The sequence below is a fragment of the Phyllobates terribilis genome, unplaced genomic scaffold (assembly GCF_046119375.1).
Source record: "Phyllobates terribilis strain yellow unplaced genomic scaffold, ASM4611937v1 Scaffold_1__5_contigs__length_1240528914, whole genome shotgun sequence".
NCBI lineage: Eukaryota > Metazoa > Chordata > Amphibia > Anura > Dendrobatidae > Phyllobates > Phyllobates terribilis.
Genome location: NW_027362761.1, coordinates 955,990,046 through 956,007,853, shown reverse-complemented (window position 1 = coordinate 956,007,853; position 17,808 = coordinate 955,990,046). Strand labels below are relative to the sequence as shown.

The window sequence follows — 17,808 nt, the reverse complement described above, 5'->3', positions numbered from 1 at the left end:
CTTCTCAAATAAGATTCTTATTCACAGCGAAGCTTAAGGGCTTTGTGCCAGTGGACATGTCTTGCTGAAAAATAACATATCATAAAAGATAATTCAAGGCCTATTGCCTATCCACATATGCGTTTAAAATTGACCATGAGGATGTGATGAATGTGTCTGTATATACAGACGCTAGATGTTCTGTACCGTTGTGTGTGGCACTTCAGTGCAGCCAAGAGGGCAGGTCCCTTATTACTTCCAATGTTGACATCAGTGATGTCTTATGAATCAGCTGCTGTAAGCCACTGAAATGTTCTTCTCATGGTAAGTGGAGAGCGGTGCTTGTTTTTTTTTATACCATAGGACTAGATCATCTTTCTTTTTAGAGTATATATCTGAAAAGCTGAATCTTAACTGTAGTAAAAAAAATCTATTTTTTTTTTCTCATACTCCTTTTTCTTTCACAATGTAAATGGAACAGATCAGACTATCCTTGGTCTTTTCTCATGAATCTTTAGGATCTTGCTAATCTAATTATATCTATTTCAGTGAAGGCTGGATGTCATTCAGCTAGATATGGGATGGGGGTAACTTAATATTTTGGGAATAACCCCTAAAGAGAACATGTCGCCTATCAAGTGGACCGTTTTTGCTCTTATTTTTCCCTATTGCTCTACTGCAATAGGGAAAATAAGTATTTGTAGGTGGGAAAACTTGCAAAATCGGCAGTGTATCAAAGAAAGAGAAAATCACATTGTATGAATTTTACATAATTAAATTGCATTTTATTGCATGAAATAAGTATTTGATCACCTACCAACCAGCAAGAATTCTGACTCTCACAGACCTGTTTATTTTTTTTTTTAAGAAGCCCTCCTACTCTGCACTCATTACCTGTATTAATTGCACCTGTTTTAATTCGTTACCTGTTTAAAAGACACCTGTTCACACAATCTCTCTACCATGGAGAAGAGCAAAGAGCGGTGTAAGGACACCAGGGACAAAATTGTAGACTTGCACAAGGCAGGGAAGGGCTACATGACAATAGGCAAGCAGCTTGTTGAGAAGGCAACAACTGTTGGAGCAATTATTAGAAAATGGAAGAAACACAAGATGACTGGCAATCTTCCTCGGTCTGTGGCTCCATGAAGAATCTTTCCTCGTAGGGTAAGGATGATTCTGAGAGAGGTCAGGAATCATCTCAGAACTACACTGGAGGACGGAACGACTGCACTGTATTGAAGGAAGGATGGATGGGTCATGTATCACAAGATTTTGGCCAACAATCTCCTTCCCTCAGGGACAGCATTGAAGATGGGTCGTGGCTGGGTCTTCTGGCATGACAATGACCCGAAACACACAGCCAGGGTAACTAAGGAATGGCCCCGTAAGAAGCATTTAAAGCCCTGGAGTGGCCTAGCCAGTCTCCAAACCTGAACCCAATAGAAAATCTTTGGAGGGAGCTGAAACTCAATGTTGCCCAGCGACAGCCCCAAAACCTGAAAGATCTGGAGAAGATCAGTATGGCGGCATGAGCCAAAATCTCTGCTGCAGTGTGTGCAAACTTGGTCAAGAGCTACAGGAAACGTCTGACCTCTGTAATTGCAAACAAAGGTTTCTGTATCAAATATTACGTTCTGTTTTTTTTTATTGTATCAAATACTTATTTCATGCAATAAAATGCAAATTAATTATGTGAAAATCATACAATGTGATTTTCTGGTTTTTACTTTTAGATTCTGTCTCTCACAGTTGAAGTATACCTACGATAAAAATTACAGACCTCTTCATTCTTTGTAGGAGGGAATACTTGCAAAATCATCAGCGTATCAAATACTTATTTTCTCTACTGAATATTCCAAATAGTATAGAGCAGTGATGGCGAATCTTTTAGAGACTGAGTGCCCAAACTCCAACCCAAAACCCACTTATTTATAGCAAAGTGCCCAACATGGCAATTTAACCTGAATGCTGAGGTTTTATTTTAGAAAAAACTACTCATACATTAGCAGGTCACTCGAGCATCCGCAATACTCTGTGCATATGACGCGCCCCCTGGGACATATTCCTTTTTGAGGGGAATACCCGGCACCGGATCAGATGGGGGGTTGTAGTCTCCGAGCGGCTGTGACCCGGTCCCGTGCCCAGGGCGTCAAGCTAAGTGTTATGTGGCAGTCCTTACTGATGTTATAAGAGTTCTTTTGTGTCGACTACGCCACCCGTTGTAATGCGGTCACTGTGGCCGCCGCTGCAGCAGGGTCCGCTGAGGCTGATGGTGGATGTGCAGCTTGGTGGGATAACCCCCAACGGGAGGGGTATAGCCTCAGAGGGGACAGGCGCAGAGGATGGGGGTTGTGGTGGTGCGGTGCAGCCGGCAATGAAGACAGACTCGGGTTGTGCAGTTAAGGGAGTTTACTTACTGCGGATGTTTCGGTCACTCCAGCTGTTAGTGACCACCCGAGCCGTGCTGCGTCCACCAGGTCCTGGATCCGGCCAACCCCCAAACAAGTCCGGAGCGTGGCCCTGAGCTCTCCCTCTGTCCTTTCTTCAGCCGTCCCCACCAGTGATCCACCTAGGTCCAGCTCCCTCGGGCCTTCTGTTGGGCAACCCTTGGCCTTAGGTTCCCTGACCCTCCATGTGGTATGCCTTCAGGGTGGATGTAGTGGGTGGCCGTGGCAGATGCTGCCCACAGCCTCCGGTCTCTGGCTAGGGATGTTTTTGCCCCCACCAGCTTGGGTTCCGGTACCCTTGTGCTGACTCCTCACCCGGTGCTCTAATTTGGGTTCTTGGGTCCCTTCAGTCTTCCCCCTCTGGGTCTTTCTCTTTCTTTCTCCTCTCTCTCTCTCCAGGGCTGCTGTTTCCTTTTCTCTCTCCAACTGACTTGTTCTCAGCGTCTGACCCTGATCTAAGTTGGTGCCCTCCTTATATATCCCTCTATGTGTGAGCTCAGGTGACCAGCACCCAATGAGCTCCTATCACTACCCAGACTGCTCCCCCTATCTGCCCCTACACTACATGGGATGTACCACCCCCCTCCCACTCCAGCCAGGAACAGGCTCGGTTGTACCTGCACATTTCTAAGTGGGAGTACCGTCGGCCTGCTCCTCTGGAATGGGATGTATGTAGTGCATGCAGTCTATCTGAGCTCAGTTCCACACTCCTTCCTTACCCGGGAGTGGAATATCACACCTCTGGGTTGAGGTGCAATACCCCTGTAGCAGCCGAATCCTCAGGGTGCTACACATACCCGAGCAGCTGATGTAAACTCGAGTAGCGAGCATTTGCGGTCAACACTAGTCGTCATTTTTTTTTTTTTTTTACTTTTGAAAAAATGCAATCCTGACTCCAACCCTAAGATAGCCCTAACCCCAACTGTAAACCTAACACAGCACTATCTCCAACCCTACTATAACACAACCCCAACACAGCCCCAACCCCAATCGTAACCCCAACACAGCTCCAACCCTACTATAACGCAACCCAAACACAGCCACAACCCCAGCACATCCCCAACACAGCCACAACCCCTACTATAATGTAGCCCCAACCCCAACGGTAACCCCAACACAACCGTAACCCCAACACAGCCCCAACCCGAAACATATCCCCAACCGTAACTCCAGCACAGCCCAAACCCTACTATAACGAACCCCAACCGTAACCCCAACACAGCTCCAACCCCAACCGTAACCCCAACAGGGCCCCAACCCCAACTGTAACCCTACTATAACGCAACACCAACACAGCCCTAACCCCAACCCTAACCCTACTATAACAAAACCCCAACACAGCCCTAGACCTAGCCGTAACCCTAATCCTATCCCCAAAACACCCCTAACACAACCCTAACCCCAACCCAAACTGCAAAGAATGAAAAAAAATATACTTTTTATTTTATAATTTTTATTTAACTAAGGGGATGACAAAGGGGGATTTGATTAATTATTGCCTTTTGATCACTGTGATATTGATATCACAGTGATCAAAAGGAACCAATAGAAAAAAATGATCTGCCTTGGCCGGGTACCAGCCAGCAGATCTCAGAGGGTGCACTGCGTATGCGTCCGCCATTTTTTTTTTAGGAGATGAGGCATAGGCCAGGGGATGGCGGGGGTAGCGCAGGGGCATTATTTCTTTCTTTTCTGACATTTACATTATTATGTCAGAAGAAAGAGCAATCATTGTAATATTGGCACACTTTTTTTTCTTTACTTGATCGCTGTTAATATAATGTGATCGGGGACCGGAAAAAACGGCCCTAGGTAGCTGAAATCCCGGAGATTTTCTGACACTGGGAGGCGGTACAGCCTTATTTATGATTGCTTTTTTAAAATGGCAATGAGGGAATAAAGTCCCTTAAAGAAGTTGTCCACTACTTTTTGATTGATGCCCTATCCGTAGGATAGGGCATCAATGTATGATCGCCAGGGGCCCCGCACCCAGCACCCCCGCCGATCAGCCGTCATTGGTGCTGGCGGCGGCTGCCGCTGGCCGGAAGTGCTTACCTGCGGTGCTTGGCCGTCCATTTGTAGTAGGCGCTGCGGCGTACTGCACATCCACCTCCTATTCAATTAAATGGTAGGCAGATGTGCAGTACCCTGTGGCAGCTACTACAGATGGACGGCTAAGCGCAGCAGGTAAGGACTTCCGGCCGGCCACAGCCGCCGCCAGCACCAATGACAACTCATCAGCGGGGGTGCCGGGTGCGGGTCCCCGGCCAATCATACGTTGATTCCCTATCCTACGGATAGGGCATCAATCAAAAAGTAGTGGACAACTTTTTTAACGACTGCTGGGGCGCCACACGGGTACAGGACACAGCGCGCGGGCACAGGTGACGACGCTGGCTCATTAAACTGGTGGCGGTTCTTGTACTGAACTGATGGCGCATGCCCACAGGGAGGGCTCTGCATACCACCTCTGGCATGCGTACCATAGGTTCGCCACTGCTGACCTAGGGGAAGCAGTCAGTGTGGAAAAAGATAGTTCAAAATTGTGTACTGCTATTTATTTCTAACATTAGTTATACCTAATGTTTACCCTGGTACCTTCAAATTTGACTAGCAGTCGTAGTCAAGCTTTGTGCAGGTTGATCGGCCGGTGAAAGGGCTGATGGGGCGGCGCACGGGCATAAGAGACGGCACAGGACAGAGCGCGCGCCCCGGCACAGGACACAGAGCAGTCGCAGGTGATGGTAGTAGTTCAGGAGGCTGGCGGCAGGGCTTGTGCTGATACTATGGCTTGCGTGCCAACAGGGAGGGCTCTGCGTGTTCGCCACTGCTGGTATAGAGTATTATAATATTTATTTATTTTTAAACGACCATATGGTTCCAGTGATATGGGCCTTTTTATTTAGTGCTTATTTTCATGGTCTGTATTAAGGGGTTGTGGCTCACAGGATTCTCTGGGGGTGTAGGCTGCTCTGCATTATTACACTTATTATTATTATTAGCACTAGATAAAAAGGCCCATATCTCTGAAGCTGTATGGTAAATTAAAAAAATAAATAATAATAATAATAATAATGGAAGCAGAGAGACTAAAATAAGAGCAAAAACTGGTCACTTTTGACTAGCTGACAAATTCACTTAAAAGTGAACCTGTCAACAAGTTTTCCCCATATAAAGAATGGCCAGCATCTTTAACCCCGAGGGCAAATTTTTACAATTCTGACCCCTGTTACTTTACGAGGTAGTAACTCAGGAACGCTTCAATGGATCCCACTGATTCTGAGATTTTTTTCGTGACATATTGTACTTCATGATGGTGGTAAAATTTCTTTGATATGTGTTACGTTTATTTGTGAAAAAATCTGTAATTTGGTAAAATTTAGAAAATTTCGGCATTTTTAAAATTTAGTTTTTCATGCTCTTAAATCAGAGAGATATGTCACACAAAATAGCTAATAAATAACATTTCCCACATGTCTACTTTACATCAGCACAATTTTGGAACCAACATTTTTTTTTTTTTGTTAGGGTGTTATAAGGGTTAAAAGTTGACTAGCGACTTCTCATTTTTCCAACTAAATTTACAAAACCATTTTTTTTTGGGGGGGGGGGGGCGGAGCTCATCACATTTGAAGTGACTTTGAGGGGCCTTTGACAGAAAATACCCAAAAGTGACACCATTCTAAAAACTGCACCCTTCAAGGTGCTCAAAACCGCATTCAATAAGTTTATTAACCCTTCAGGTGTTCCACAGGAATTTTTGGAATGTGGAAGAAAAAAATGAACATTTAACTTTTTTTCACAAAAATGTTATTTTAGACCCCAATTTTTTTATTTTCGCAAGGGTATCAGGAAAAAATGGACCCAAAATTGTGGAATTCCTCCTGAGCACGCCAATACCCCATATGTGGGGGCAAACCGCTGTCTGGGCGCACGGCAGGGTTCGGAAGGGAAGGAGCACCATTTGACTTTTTGAATGTAAAATTTGCTTGAATAATTAGCGGATGCCATGTCGTGTTTAGAGAGACCCTCATGTGCCTAAACAGTGGAAACCCCCAACACGTGACCTCATTTTGGAAACTACACCCCTCAAGGATTTTATCAAGGGGTATAGTGAACATTTTGCACCCAGAGGTACGACACAGAAATTGAGAACATTAGGTCATAATATTGAATAAGTTGTCATTAGTCTTGAGCGCAAGTGCTTGTTACTTGAGTTTGCATCGGGTACTCAGGTATGCACCATGTATCGCGGAGTGACATGCTCGAGTCCCCTCCTGCATGTTTCACGGTTGTTAGACATCCAAAAAAAAACATGCTGGGATCGCTCGTGTATGGCAGGCAATCTCCGAGTTTTTTTTGGCTGTATAGCAGCTGCAAAACATATGGGGCGTAGACTCAAGCATGTCACTCAAGCACCCACTTTCTGACACTTTTCTTTCTCTTACACATTGTCCCACTATGGGACTTTCACTTTTTGCATTCTGATCGCCTGTACAGCATAGGGATGCAGCAGCATCCCTGTGCTATATATCCTGTCTGCGCTGCACAGGGAGAAGTTACTTTGATCGCACACTTTGCATGATCAAAATAACTTCCTCCTGTCTGGTGACCCAGATGTCGTCATGACAATATCCAGGTCACCATGACAACCACCGGGACCCGGCTCAGACAGTGCGGGGCGCTGGAGAGGAGATAAGTATCGGCACTTACCTCCCCTTACTCGAGGAATGCTGCGATCGATCTCGATCGCAGAATTTCGGGCGTTAATTTGCAGGGAGCAGTGCAGGACCGCTCCTGGCACATAGCACTGGGTGTCAGCTGTGACAATCAGCTGATGCCTGGCGGCGATCGCCCCACACCGCTTGTGTGCGGGCGCAATCGCATTATGCGTAATAGTACGTCCCTGGCCCAATAGGCCCAGGGCACAAGGACGTACTATTACCACATATGTCAGAAAGGGGTTAAGTCCTCTGTAATAGTATTTTAGTATGCTGTTCGTATGTCCCAGTCCCTTATGTAAGGCACAAAAAAAGAGCTGTTATAATACTCAGACAACGCGGTCCGGCCCGATGGGCGTCTCCGGTCTTGATCCGGCACCTTCACTCCTCTTACAATCGCCTTACAATTGCTGTCCTTCTTCCCTGCTTCCCTACAGTGCTTTACTCTGTCCTCGGCAGGGCAGATAGAAGGGCCCTTGCGCAGGACACCGTGTGAATGACATATGACGCATCATCCACATGAAGCAGGGAAGGAGGACGGCACGGTTACACCCGACTAAAGAGAATCAATGAGGAGCGGGAAGGAAGCCGTGCTCATGCACGAGGCAAGTGTAGCACTAGCGATAACTCCAGCGCTTGTGAGTTATCATGCCCACAGGGGTGTGATAACATGCTAAGTGGGCTGACTAGTCTGGGGACACGAACGCCCCCTCGACTAGTCAAAGCCCTAACTTACATATCATAAACGGAATTTAGAAATACTTTTTCTAAAGATCTTTGTGTGTGGTACAGGGATGGTTAGGAAGGGTGTTTTATATATGCAGACCCAAGTGCTGGTGGTTCTGGGGGCACGGGGTACCGGAGAGCTCTATCTGATACAGCTGCTACCAAAAGTACAGAAGTGAGCCTGATATATTGAAAGAGATGCAGCTCTCAACGCAGCAGAGCGGACCCTGCAGTCACATTATTGGTGGGAAGAACCAATAGTTGGACACCCACTATTCTTATAATAAAGATAAGCTATCAATTAAAGGGCTTTGTGCTTGGACATCTGGGGTTAATGTTTTTTCCAGTACTGAAAACAACAATGATGATGTTTTTACATCACACCCGATTAAACCCTGCTTTTAGAAAGTTTGACCATGCTTAATAGAAGTTAACAGTTGACTGTATGCGTCTCCAAAAATGGGCTTCTGAGCAATCAGGGAATCCTAGGTGATATAATTTTATAGCATTTATTTTACTTCAGTGGATGTGTGCAGGCTTCTAAACTACATGCCATTTTTCTTGGCCTACTAAGCAGGGCTGTGGAGTCTGAGTAGGTGTCCATTTTGGGGAAATCAGTATAAATTGGATAGACTCCAACTCCTAAAATATATAATAAATTAGGTACATTAGTACAATGCAGGATGTGCTGTAAATGTTTCCATAAGAATTTGGGAAAGTTATGAAATGTCCTATAAATGTCTGTTCCTGATCTAAGGATCTCGGCTGTTAGTTGAGATGAATCTGTGCTGCACTTTATGTACACGCTCAGTAGTGAGGCAGGGCTGTGGGGTCAGAGTCAGGGAAATTGAGGAGTAGGAGGTTTGGCTTACCGACTCCACAGCTCTGCTACTAAGTAGATACATGGATGGTCAAGAAAAAGTGGTGTCATGTAAGGAAGGTTTGAACTGTATCCACCGCATTGTTGTGCATTGTGCACATGTCTATGCTTTTACATTTTGTCAGATTCTTTCCTGAGCAATGTGTAGATTTTTTTATGAGCTTTTGTCTCATACCTCCTCTGTTTCAACCTTTCATCACATCATAAAAGTAAGCATGATGATCATAAAAAGGATCACAAGGCAGACTTTTATTAAGGCATGCAGTCAAGTTCCCACACACTATTGTGATCAGCTAGGGGCTCCTTCTATAAAAATGGCAAGTTCAAGCCAGATAACTATTATCAGCCTTTAACCCTTCACAACCAATGACGTATATTTACGTCATCGGCCGTGTCCCTGCCTTTAATGCGGGCTGCGGCGCTGAGCCTGCATCTTTCCCTGTATTTGATGGCTGATTTAATCAGCCATCAAGTGCCTCTTACATCCGCGGGTGGATGCGAGATTCATTCACGGCTGATAACCAGTTAAATGCTGCTGTCAATCACTCACAGCAGCATTTAACATGCGCTGGTTGGAAGTGTCACTAGTTCCTCCCAGAGTTGCCCCTGCAATGTGATCGAGGGGCGCCGATGGGTTGTCATGACAGCCGGGGGGTCTGCAGATCACCCCCGTGCCTATCATCGCGATCCTCCTGTGAATGCTGCTTCGTAACCGGCGTTCATAAGAGATCGCGATTTTTGCTCTACATAGCAGTGCTGAAAACATGCTGAGCCCGCAGGTTTTCAGCCACTTGACAACTGATCGTCTGTCATGTGCCCCTAACAGCCGCAGATGGAATCTCGATCCACCCACGGTTGTTAACATGTTAAATGCAGCTGTCAAATTCCGACAGCGGCATTAAACATGGCCGAGCTGGAAGCGTGTCATAAGACCCCCCCATCAGCATGCCCATCACATGATCGCGGGGCGCAGATGGGTTGGCATGACAACCCGGGGTCTGCAGCAACAAGTAAAAAGTAGAAAGAAAGAGGAAAAAAAAAAAGGTTTTAAAAATCTATTAAAAAAAATTATAAAAATTCAAATCACCCCCCTTTTTTCCCCATTCAAACATATTTTGTATCACCGCGTTCAGGATCGCCCGATCTCTCAAAATATAGAAATAATTACTCGATCGGTAAACGACGAAATGAGAAAAAAAATTAAAACTCCAGAATTACGTTCTTTGTTCGCCGCAACATTGCAATAAAATGCAATAACAGGCGAACAAAACATTGTATCTACACCAAACTTTGAATTTTTTTTCACCACTTAAACAAAAAAGAACCTATACATGTTTTGTTTCTACAATCTCGTAATGACCTGGAGAATAATAATGGCAGGTCAGTTTTAGCATTTAGTGAACGTGGTAAAAAAAACAAAAACAATTGTGGAATTGCACTTTTTTTTGCATTTTCACCGCACTTGGAATTTTTTTCCCGTTTTCCATTACACGATATGGTAAAACCAATGGTGTTGTTCAAAAGCTAAAAACAAGCCCTCACATGGCCATATTGACAGAAAAATAAAAAAAAATTCACAAATTTCGGTATTTTTTTTTCACCACTTAAATGAAAAAAAAAATGTATACATGTTTGGTATCTGCGTACTCGTACTGACCTGGAGAATCATATTGCCAGGTAACTTTTACCATATAGTTAACATGGTAAATGGAAAACCCAAAAAGCAATTGTGAAATTGCACTTTTTTTTTTGCATTTTCGCCGCACTTGGAATTTTTTCCCAATTTCCAGTGCACTATATGGTAATATTAATGGTGTCATTCAAAAGTACAACTCATCCCGCATAAAACAAGCCCACATATGGGTATATTGATGGAAAAATAAAAAAAGCTATGGCTTTTGGGAGAAGGGGAGGAAAAAATGGAAAATCGCCAAGGGGTGAAGGGGTTAAAGTTTAAAGGAGGTATCCAGCTGAACATCACAGAAGTAAATGTCCTTATGCAACTTTTCAATACACTTCAGGTCTGAAACGCATCGTGTTTATGAAGCTAATTTTTCAGCTGTGTATTTAGGAATAAAGAGATTTTCCACTTTGACATTTATTAGCGGGATAGGTCATCAATATCAGATCGCTGACACTATGCACCACCACCGCTCAGCTGTCCTACTCCGTACACCGATTGATACTGATGACCTTTCCTTAGGATTGGTCTCAATATTAAAGTAGTGGAAAGCCACTTTCACAATTATCATTGTATGGAATTTTCTTCCTAAATGTATATATTTTTTGTTTCAAATGTTTTTCATGTTGTTCCCTTTTTTCTCCGGCATCCATGCACATTCAATGAGTGCTGTGCCTCGTTCCTAGTTTTACTTTTCTTTAGCCATTTCAAGTGAAAATCTAAAGCTTCTGATCTAGCAGAAGAAACTGGCAAAGATGCCGAAGTCATCTCCTTACATGGTGGTCTTAATGTCTCATAACTGCAGTTATAAAAGAGCTTTCTCCCTACAATTACCTCTTTCACCAGAATCCATTCTGCTTGTTTTTGTTTGGGTTTTTCCTTAAAGCGTCTCTTGTAGGGGCTCTCCTTTTAACTTGCTTGGAACTGTGGAAGTTTCTTTTGGATCTAGCAGCATCTCCCTTTTTGGAACTACTGCCTCATTTCTACAAGATCGTCTTCTTCCTACATAAAAAGGAGGTGGTTTTAAGCCAGATTATAACACTTTAAGTGTTGACAGGTACAGTGCCACGGCAAAGCCGTGATATCTGTCAAAGGACAAGTGACTATAGATTAAAGAGTGCACTTTCTTTCTGTGTGACACTTGTTGAGGACCTTCTAGACCGGAAAATATACGTGCAGATCTACCGGCAAAGTGGCTGTTTCTCCATAACTTTCTCTATGATTTTCCATATATATGCTTTTACTTTTTTTTTGTCTTTATTTCAAAAGCTATTCATGCATGTTATACCTTTTGCCTTAGATTACATTTTTTGGGGGTTTTGAAACAAAAACTTTCAACCTGAAAATATGCCCAAATTATGTTTTACGTAAATCCCAAATAAATGAAAAGGATGTACATTGCAGCACAAGTAACCTTTTTGCTTTTAGTAAGTTATTGGGCTAGTTATAATGCTAAGCCTGAGAAAACAGGAAAATAATGGGATTTATTATAATTTGAATATTTTATTGTAGGAAGCCTTATGGTAATAACTTATATTTTACGGGCTTAAACCAGTGAATAAAACACTTCTAATGATATTGGATTTATTGTGCATCTCTAAGGTTTAAGACATAGCCGCATCATTTGTAACATCTCAGCTAAAAGTAGCGTGGCAAAAAACAGTTGCAGATTAAGGGGTGTAAATAATTACCGTATATGTCTGAGACTCTTGTGTAGTGTAGTAATTAAAGGGAATCTGTCACCAGGTTTTTGTTATCTCATCTGAGGGCAGCATAATGTAGGGAAAGAGATGCTGATTCCAGCGATGTATCACTTAGATTACTGGGTGCAACAGTTGTGACAGAGTTTTTAAATGTAGTATGTAGCAGATCTCAGAAATCTAACCCCGTCCACACCCTTGATTAGCAGCTTTCTGTGTACATTGTACATTGACAGTAAGCTAATAAGTGCTTGGGGTGTTGTTGGACCAGGATGCACCCGGGCAGCTAGTCCTATAGTGATAATCTCCTGCTGATAAAACACTGATAGTATTGAAACAACACACAGCCTAGTAAGTGACACATCTCTGAAATCAGTATCTCATCCCCTATCTCGTGCTGCCTTTAGATTACATAGCAAAAACCTGCTGACCTATTCTCTTTAAGTGTCATGTAGCACTTTTTTTTTTCTCCTACATTTATACCTTTATTTTCTGACTTGACATTTAGCTGGTAAGGACCATATCTGTGTTCTGTACGGATTATACATAATATTATACTATACATTCTTTCTTTTCTTTTTTTTTTTTTTCCATCTACTAATGCTGTAAATATACTGTAACTTCACCTTGCTGCCTCATTCTTGATGATCAAGTTGTCAGTGAAAGGAAGCAGCCAGACCTCTTCTGCTGAGGTGTAGGGCTGGCAGATATACACTCCCTGACAGAAGTTATGTATCTTATCCATGTTATGTAAATAAAAGCTTATAACCTGACGTTAAATTCATCCATTGGTTTTATAAATTACTCTTTTGAAAGCTGAAACCCTCCCAAATTTGGTTTAGGTTAAGAAAATAAATTGGCATCAATGCTGAAATACTGATCATTTAATGAACACAGAATGGTCAGATTTTGGCAAGACAAAAGTTTTGTCGCCTGTTCATATAATGCACCCAATCCTAGTTTACATCCTCACCAGTGCTCAATAAATGATCGGTTAATTAGTGGGTGTGTATAAAAAGAAACCCAGCACCCCAGACCTTCACTTGAACTACAACTTGAGCTCTGACAACATGCCAAAAATCCACCCTGCGACCAAAGCCATGATTATCAAGAGGCTGAAGACCAGATCCACTGCAGAGGTGGCTGGCACCTTTAATGTGTCTCAGCGTCAAGTACAAAGAGTTTAAAAAAAAGATTTGAAGAGACTGGAGATGTGTTTGACAAGCCCAGGTCCGGCAGACCCCGCAAGACAACTGCTCAGGAGGAACGTTTGTTGGTTAGAAAATCCAAAGCGAGCCCCTCTTCCACTGCATCAGAGCTCCAACAGGCCTGGTCACCTCAAGTCCCTGTGTCAACTAGAACAGTTTGTAGGATTCTGTCTCGAAATGGCCTCCATGGTCGAATCAGTGCCCAGAAGCCAGAACTAAACAAAAGGCAAATAAAAAGCATTTGCAAAGTCCCACAGCCTGCTAAACAGATGGACGCTGGAAAAGTGTCAGAAGGTGGATTTCTCTGATGAATCTTCAGTAGAATTACACCACAGCCGCCACAAATACTGCAGGAGACCTACTGGAGCCCGTATGGATCCAAAATACACCCGGAAAACATTTGATGGTGGAAAGATCATGGTCTGGGATTACATTGAGTATGGGGGTGTGCAAAACATTTGCAAGGTGGAAGGCAATATCAATAGCCTAAAATATCAAGAAGTATTAGCTACCTCTTACATTCCAAATCATAAAAGGGGTCAAATTCTGCAGCAGGATGGTGCTCCATCTCATACATCCATCTCTACAACAAAGTTCCTCCAGGCAAAAAAAGATCAAGGTGCTCAAGGACTGGCCAGCCCAGTCACCAGACATGAACATCATTGAGCATGTTTGGGGTAGGATGAAAGAGGAAGCTTGGAAGACACAACCAAAGTATCTAGATGAACTCTGGGAGGCATGTAAGACTGCATTCTCTGCTATTCCTGATGACTTCCTTAATAAATTGTATGAATCATTGTTGAACCGCATGGATGCAGTCCTTCAAGCTCATGGAAGTCACACAAAATATTAAATATGACTAATAGCCACAACTTCATTCACCAATGTTATGCAACATGTATTTTTATTTTGAGATAATTATTTGTTTGAATATCACATTACTTTCTGTGGGCGACAAAACTTTTGTCTTGCCAAAATCTTCTGTGTTCATTAAATGATCAATATTTCAGCATTGATGCCAATTTATTTTCTTAACCTAAACCAAATTTGGGAGGGTTTCAGCTTTCAAAAGAGTAATTTACAAAACCAATGGATGAATTTAACATCAGGTTATAAGCTTTCATTTACATAACATGGATAAGCGACATAACTTCTGTCAGGGAGTGTAAGCTAGTGATTTCCCATGTTCTTATCACCCTCTTGCCAAACATGCAAAAAACAATCTTCATGCTCAAGTTTATAGAAAGGTGCAATTAAAATCCTGAACAATTGGGTCTGAAGGCTTTTGCAGGATAACCAGTTTCAGATTCTCTCGGCATCCTTAACCATAGTCAGTTTCTTTGAGAAGTAAAGTTTACAGCAAATTCAATTCTGTATTTGACAAGTTTTTATTTTTGGCTTACTCTCTGAACCATTGACTTGCCCTTATAAACTCTGCAGCTGTACACACCTGAAACCAGTGATGGTCTTCAGTGTTCTTGTGTGTAAAGAGTCACAAAATTGCTGCATCCAAGTAAATGGAGGGCTGGTGCGGTGCTCTGGAGAGGCAGGGGATCTAGCAGGTGAGTATAGATTGCATGATGTGAGTATTAAAGGGAATATGTCAGCAGGTTTATGCTACCTCATCTGAGAGCAGCCTGATGTAGACAGGAAGCTGAATCCAACAATGTATCACTTAGTTTACTGGGTCCCGCCCTTCTGACACAATCAGAGCTTTTAGATTTACCAATACAGCAGAGCTGAGGAAGCTAACCCCGCCCACATCACAGCTAACCCCGCCCACACCAGGCTCTGTATATACAATGTCCATAGACAGTGAGCAGTGTTGGAACAGGGCTCACAGCTAGTCACAGCAATGATGGCTACTGGTGCTAAAAGAATTATTAAAAGCAAAGAAATCCGCAGAGCTTGAATAAGAGAGGCATTGCTGAAATCTGTATTTTAACCTCTACATCATTCTGTCTGCAGATTACACAGCAAAAACCTGTTGACAGATTCCCTTTAAATGGCACTGAGGAAAGATGGCATTTATATTTTGGTCACCTCTCCATATAACATATGCTTTGTCAGTTAATAGCATGTCACAAAGTTCACTTTAAGTAATTACAATAGATCTAGAATTTCACATTCAGTGCATAGATTTTCTTCTATTGCTATTTTAATGTATATCTTTTGTGTCCTTGTAGCAACTGGAATTGGTGGAGCCCAGCGGCTGGATACATGTGCCCTTAACGGATGCACATAAAAGACCGATCCGAACGTTCATGATCCAGATAGCAGTTTTAGCAAATCATCAGAATGGAAGGGATACTCATATGCGACAGATTAAAGTGTTTACACCAGTGGAAGAAAGCTCCATAGGCAAATTCCCCAGATGCACAACGATTGATTTTATGATGCATCGTTTCATCAGGTGATCTAACCAACATCCAATAAATGGTTGGCATTCACATGTTCCCATATGGACACTTTTTTATTTTTATTTTTTTATTGATGTAGTAAAGTGTAATTTTATTCCTTGGCACAAGTTTTTATTAAGTTTTCAAGCCCTTTTATTCGAACAGGAAAAAATATCCAATATAATTTCTACTCTGACCAGTAGTTTATTATTTTTTCTTTTTAATTTTCCCAATTTTACAAGAGTAATTCAATTAGAAGCTGTCTTTATGCCAAAAATAGGTGGACTATTCATCGTTATCTTATTTCCTAGCACAATTAAAGTAGAAATAAATAGACGAAGCAAGCAAAAAACAGACAAAAAATGCATGTCTGATTCACCTTAGTAGCTGATTATGTAATCTATTGATACGTATGTGGTACATATTTTTATTACTAAGAAATGATACTAACATAATGTCAGTTTTTTTTTATAGTTTTATGTTGCAAATTTGCTACAGAAAAGTGTTGGGTCCGGGTCAGACAAGTGTTACTGATTCTGCTCGTATTGGAGCTATGACCTTTACGACTGATCCATTTTCCAGCAGATAAATTTATGGTTGTGTCCAGTTTCCAACGTTAGTTCCCGTGTTTTTGACACTACCCACCTAGCTGTGTTTTCTGTAAAAAATAGCAGGATCCCTAATAGATACCACATAACGCATAAGTGTGAACGGAGCCTGACCTGTGCATTATTGTATATATCTCTCCTTTAACATGTATTAAAATTAACTACTCATTCCACAATTATTGTAGTTGGAAGTTCGTATTGAGATGTCCACCTATTGTTCTTCATTTGCCATCGCTATGTCCTCCTTTGTCTGTTATCTGAAATGCAGAAGAATTTTTAAAACTCTTCATTATATTGCTCTTATTGTAACTATAACTACTTTTATCTGTTTCTTGTTTGATGTTTAGAAGTGTTAGAAAAGCAAAGCTATTACATGAACGTGATTCATTTCGAGACCCTGTCTTTTTTTTTTTTTTCTTTTAATTTTACAAATAAACTATTATTCATCATTACCTTTTATATACATGCTTTATTTTTTATTTTCAAAAAAGCACGAACTATTTAGAGTTTATATTAATCTATACACTTGTGGAGGAGGTGAGAGCAAAAATATCACAATTGCTAACCTTGTATGGGAATTTTTCTGATATGGCTTATGTGTGTCCATTTCACAGGGCCTAACAGTTCAGTGCCATTTATACATGCATGGCCGGTTTTAGTTAAAGTGGGGCCCCAAATGTTAACAAACAGTGCCTTCCACATTTTCTCATGGAACACCAACAAACTTAAATGTATTTTATTGGGATTTTATGTGATATAACAACACAAAATAGTTTGCATTTGTGACATGTAAAGGAAAAGATACATGTTTTTCTAATTATTTATTTAAAACATTTACATCTGCAAATTGTGACGTGCATTTGTATTCAGCCCCCTGCATTCTGATGCCCCTAAATAAAATCCTGAGTGATCAATTGTCTCAAAGTGACATAATTAGTAAATGGAGTTCATCTGTGTGTAATTTATTCTCTGTTCAATCCATGATCCAAAAATGGAAGAAGTATGGCACATCTGCAAACCTACCAAGACATGGCCGTCCACCTAAACTGACATCCCAAGCAAGAAGAGCACTAATTAGAGAAGTAGCCAAGAGGCCCATGGTCACTGTGGAGAAGCTGCTAAGATCCACACATCTGATGGGAGAATCTCTCCACATGACAACTATTTTTTTTGGGGGGGGGCAGAGTTTTAATGGATATTTTGAATTATTAGGTGGTTCCTGTTAAATACCGTATTTTTCGGACTAGAAGACGCACTCCCCTCACCCAACCCCCCCTCTTCCCTCTCCTCTGCCACCCCCATCCCCACAAACTTGGGAGAAAAATGGGGGTGCGTCTTATAGTCCGAATGTAGCTTACCGGGGTGGGGCGGCAGCGGTGGAGTGGGTTCACAGGAGGCAGGGTCGCTGCTGCAGGAAGCCGGCGGCGACAGGAGTGGGGTGATGCTGTGGACCCCG

At 42.3% G+C, this 17,808-nt stretch overlaps 1 protein-coding gene across 4 annotated transcripts in view; it reads left to right on the top strand.

The window, feature by feature from the left end:
• The window catches only part of ANAPC10 (anaphase promoting complex subunit 10), an 87,642-nt gene extending 70,209 nt beyond the window's left edge, over positions 1-17,433 (top strand). For 3 of the 4 annotated variants that reach the window (XM_073642487.1, XM_073642489.1, XM_073642488.1), the window contains one exon: positions 15,532-17,433. In XM_073642487.1, the coding sequence (XP_073498588.1) occupies positions 15,532-15,762 (231 nt within the window). In that variant the 3' untranslated portion in view covers positions 15,763-17,433. The remainder of the gene's footprint in view (positions 1-15,531) is intronic. The other variant, XM_073642486.1, reaches the window with a different exon arrangement.
• The last annotated feature ends 375 nt before the right edge of the window (positions 17,434-17,808 follow it).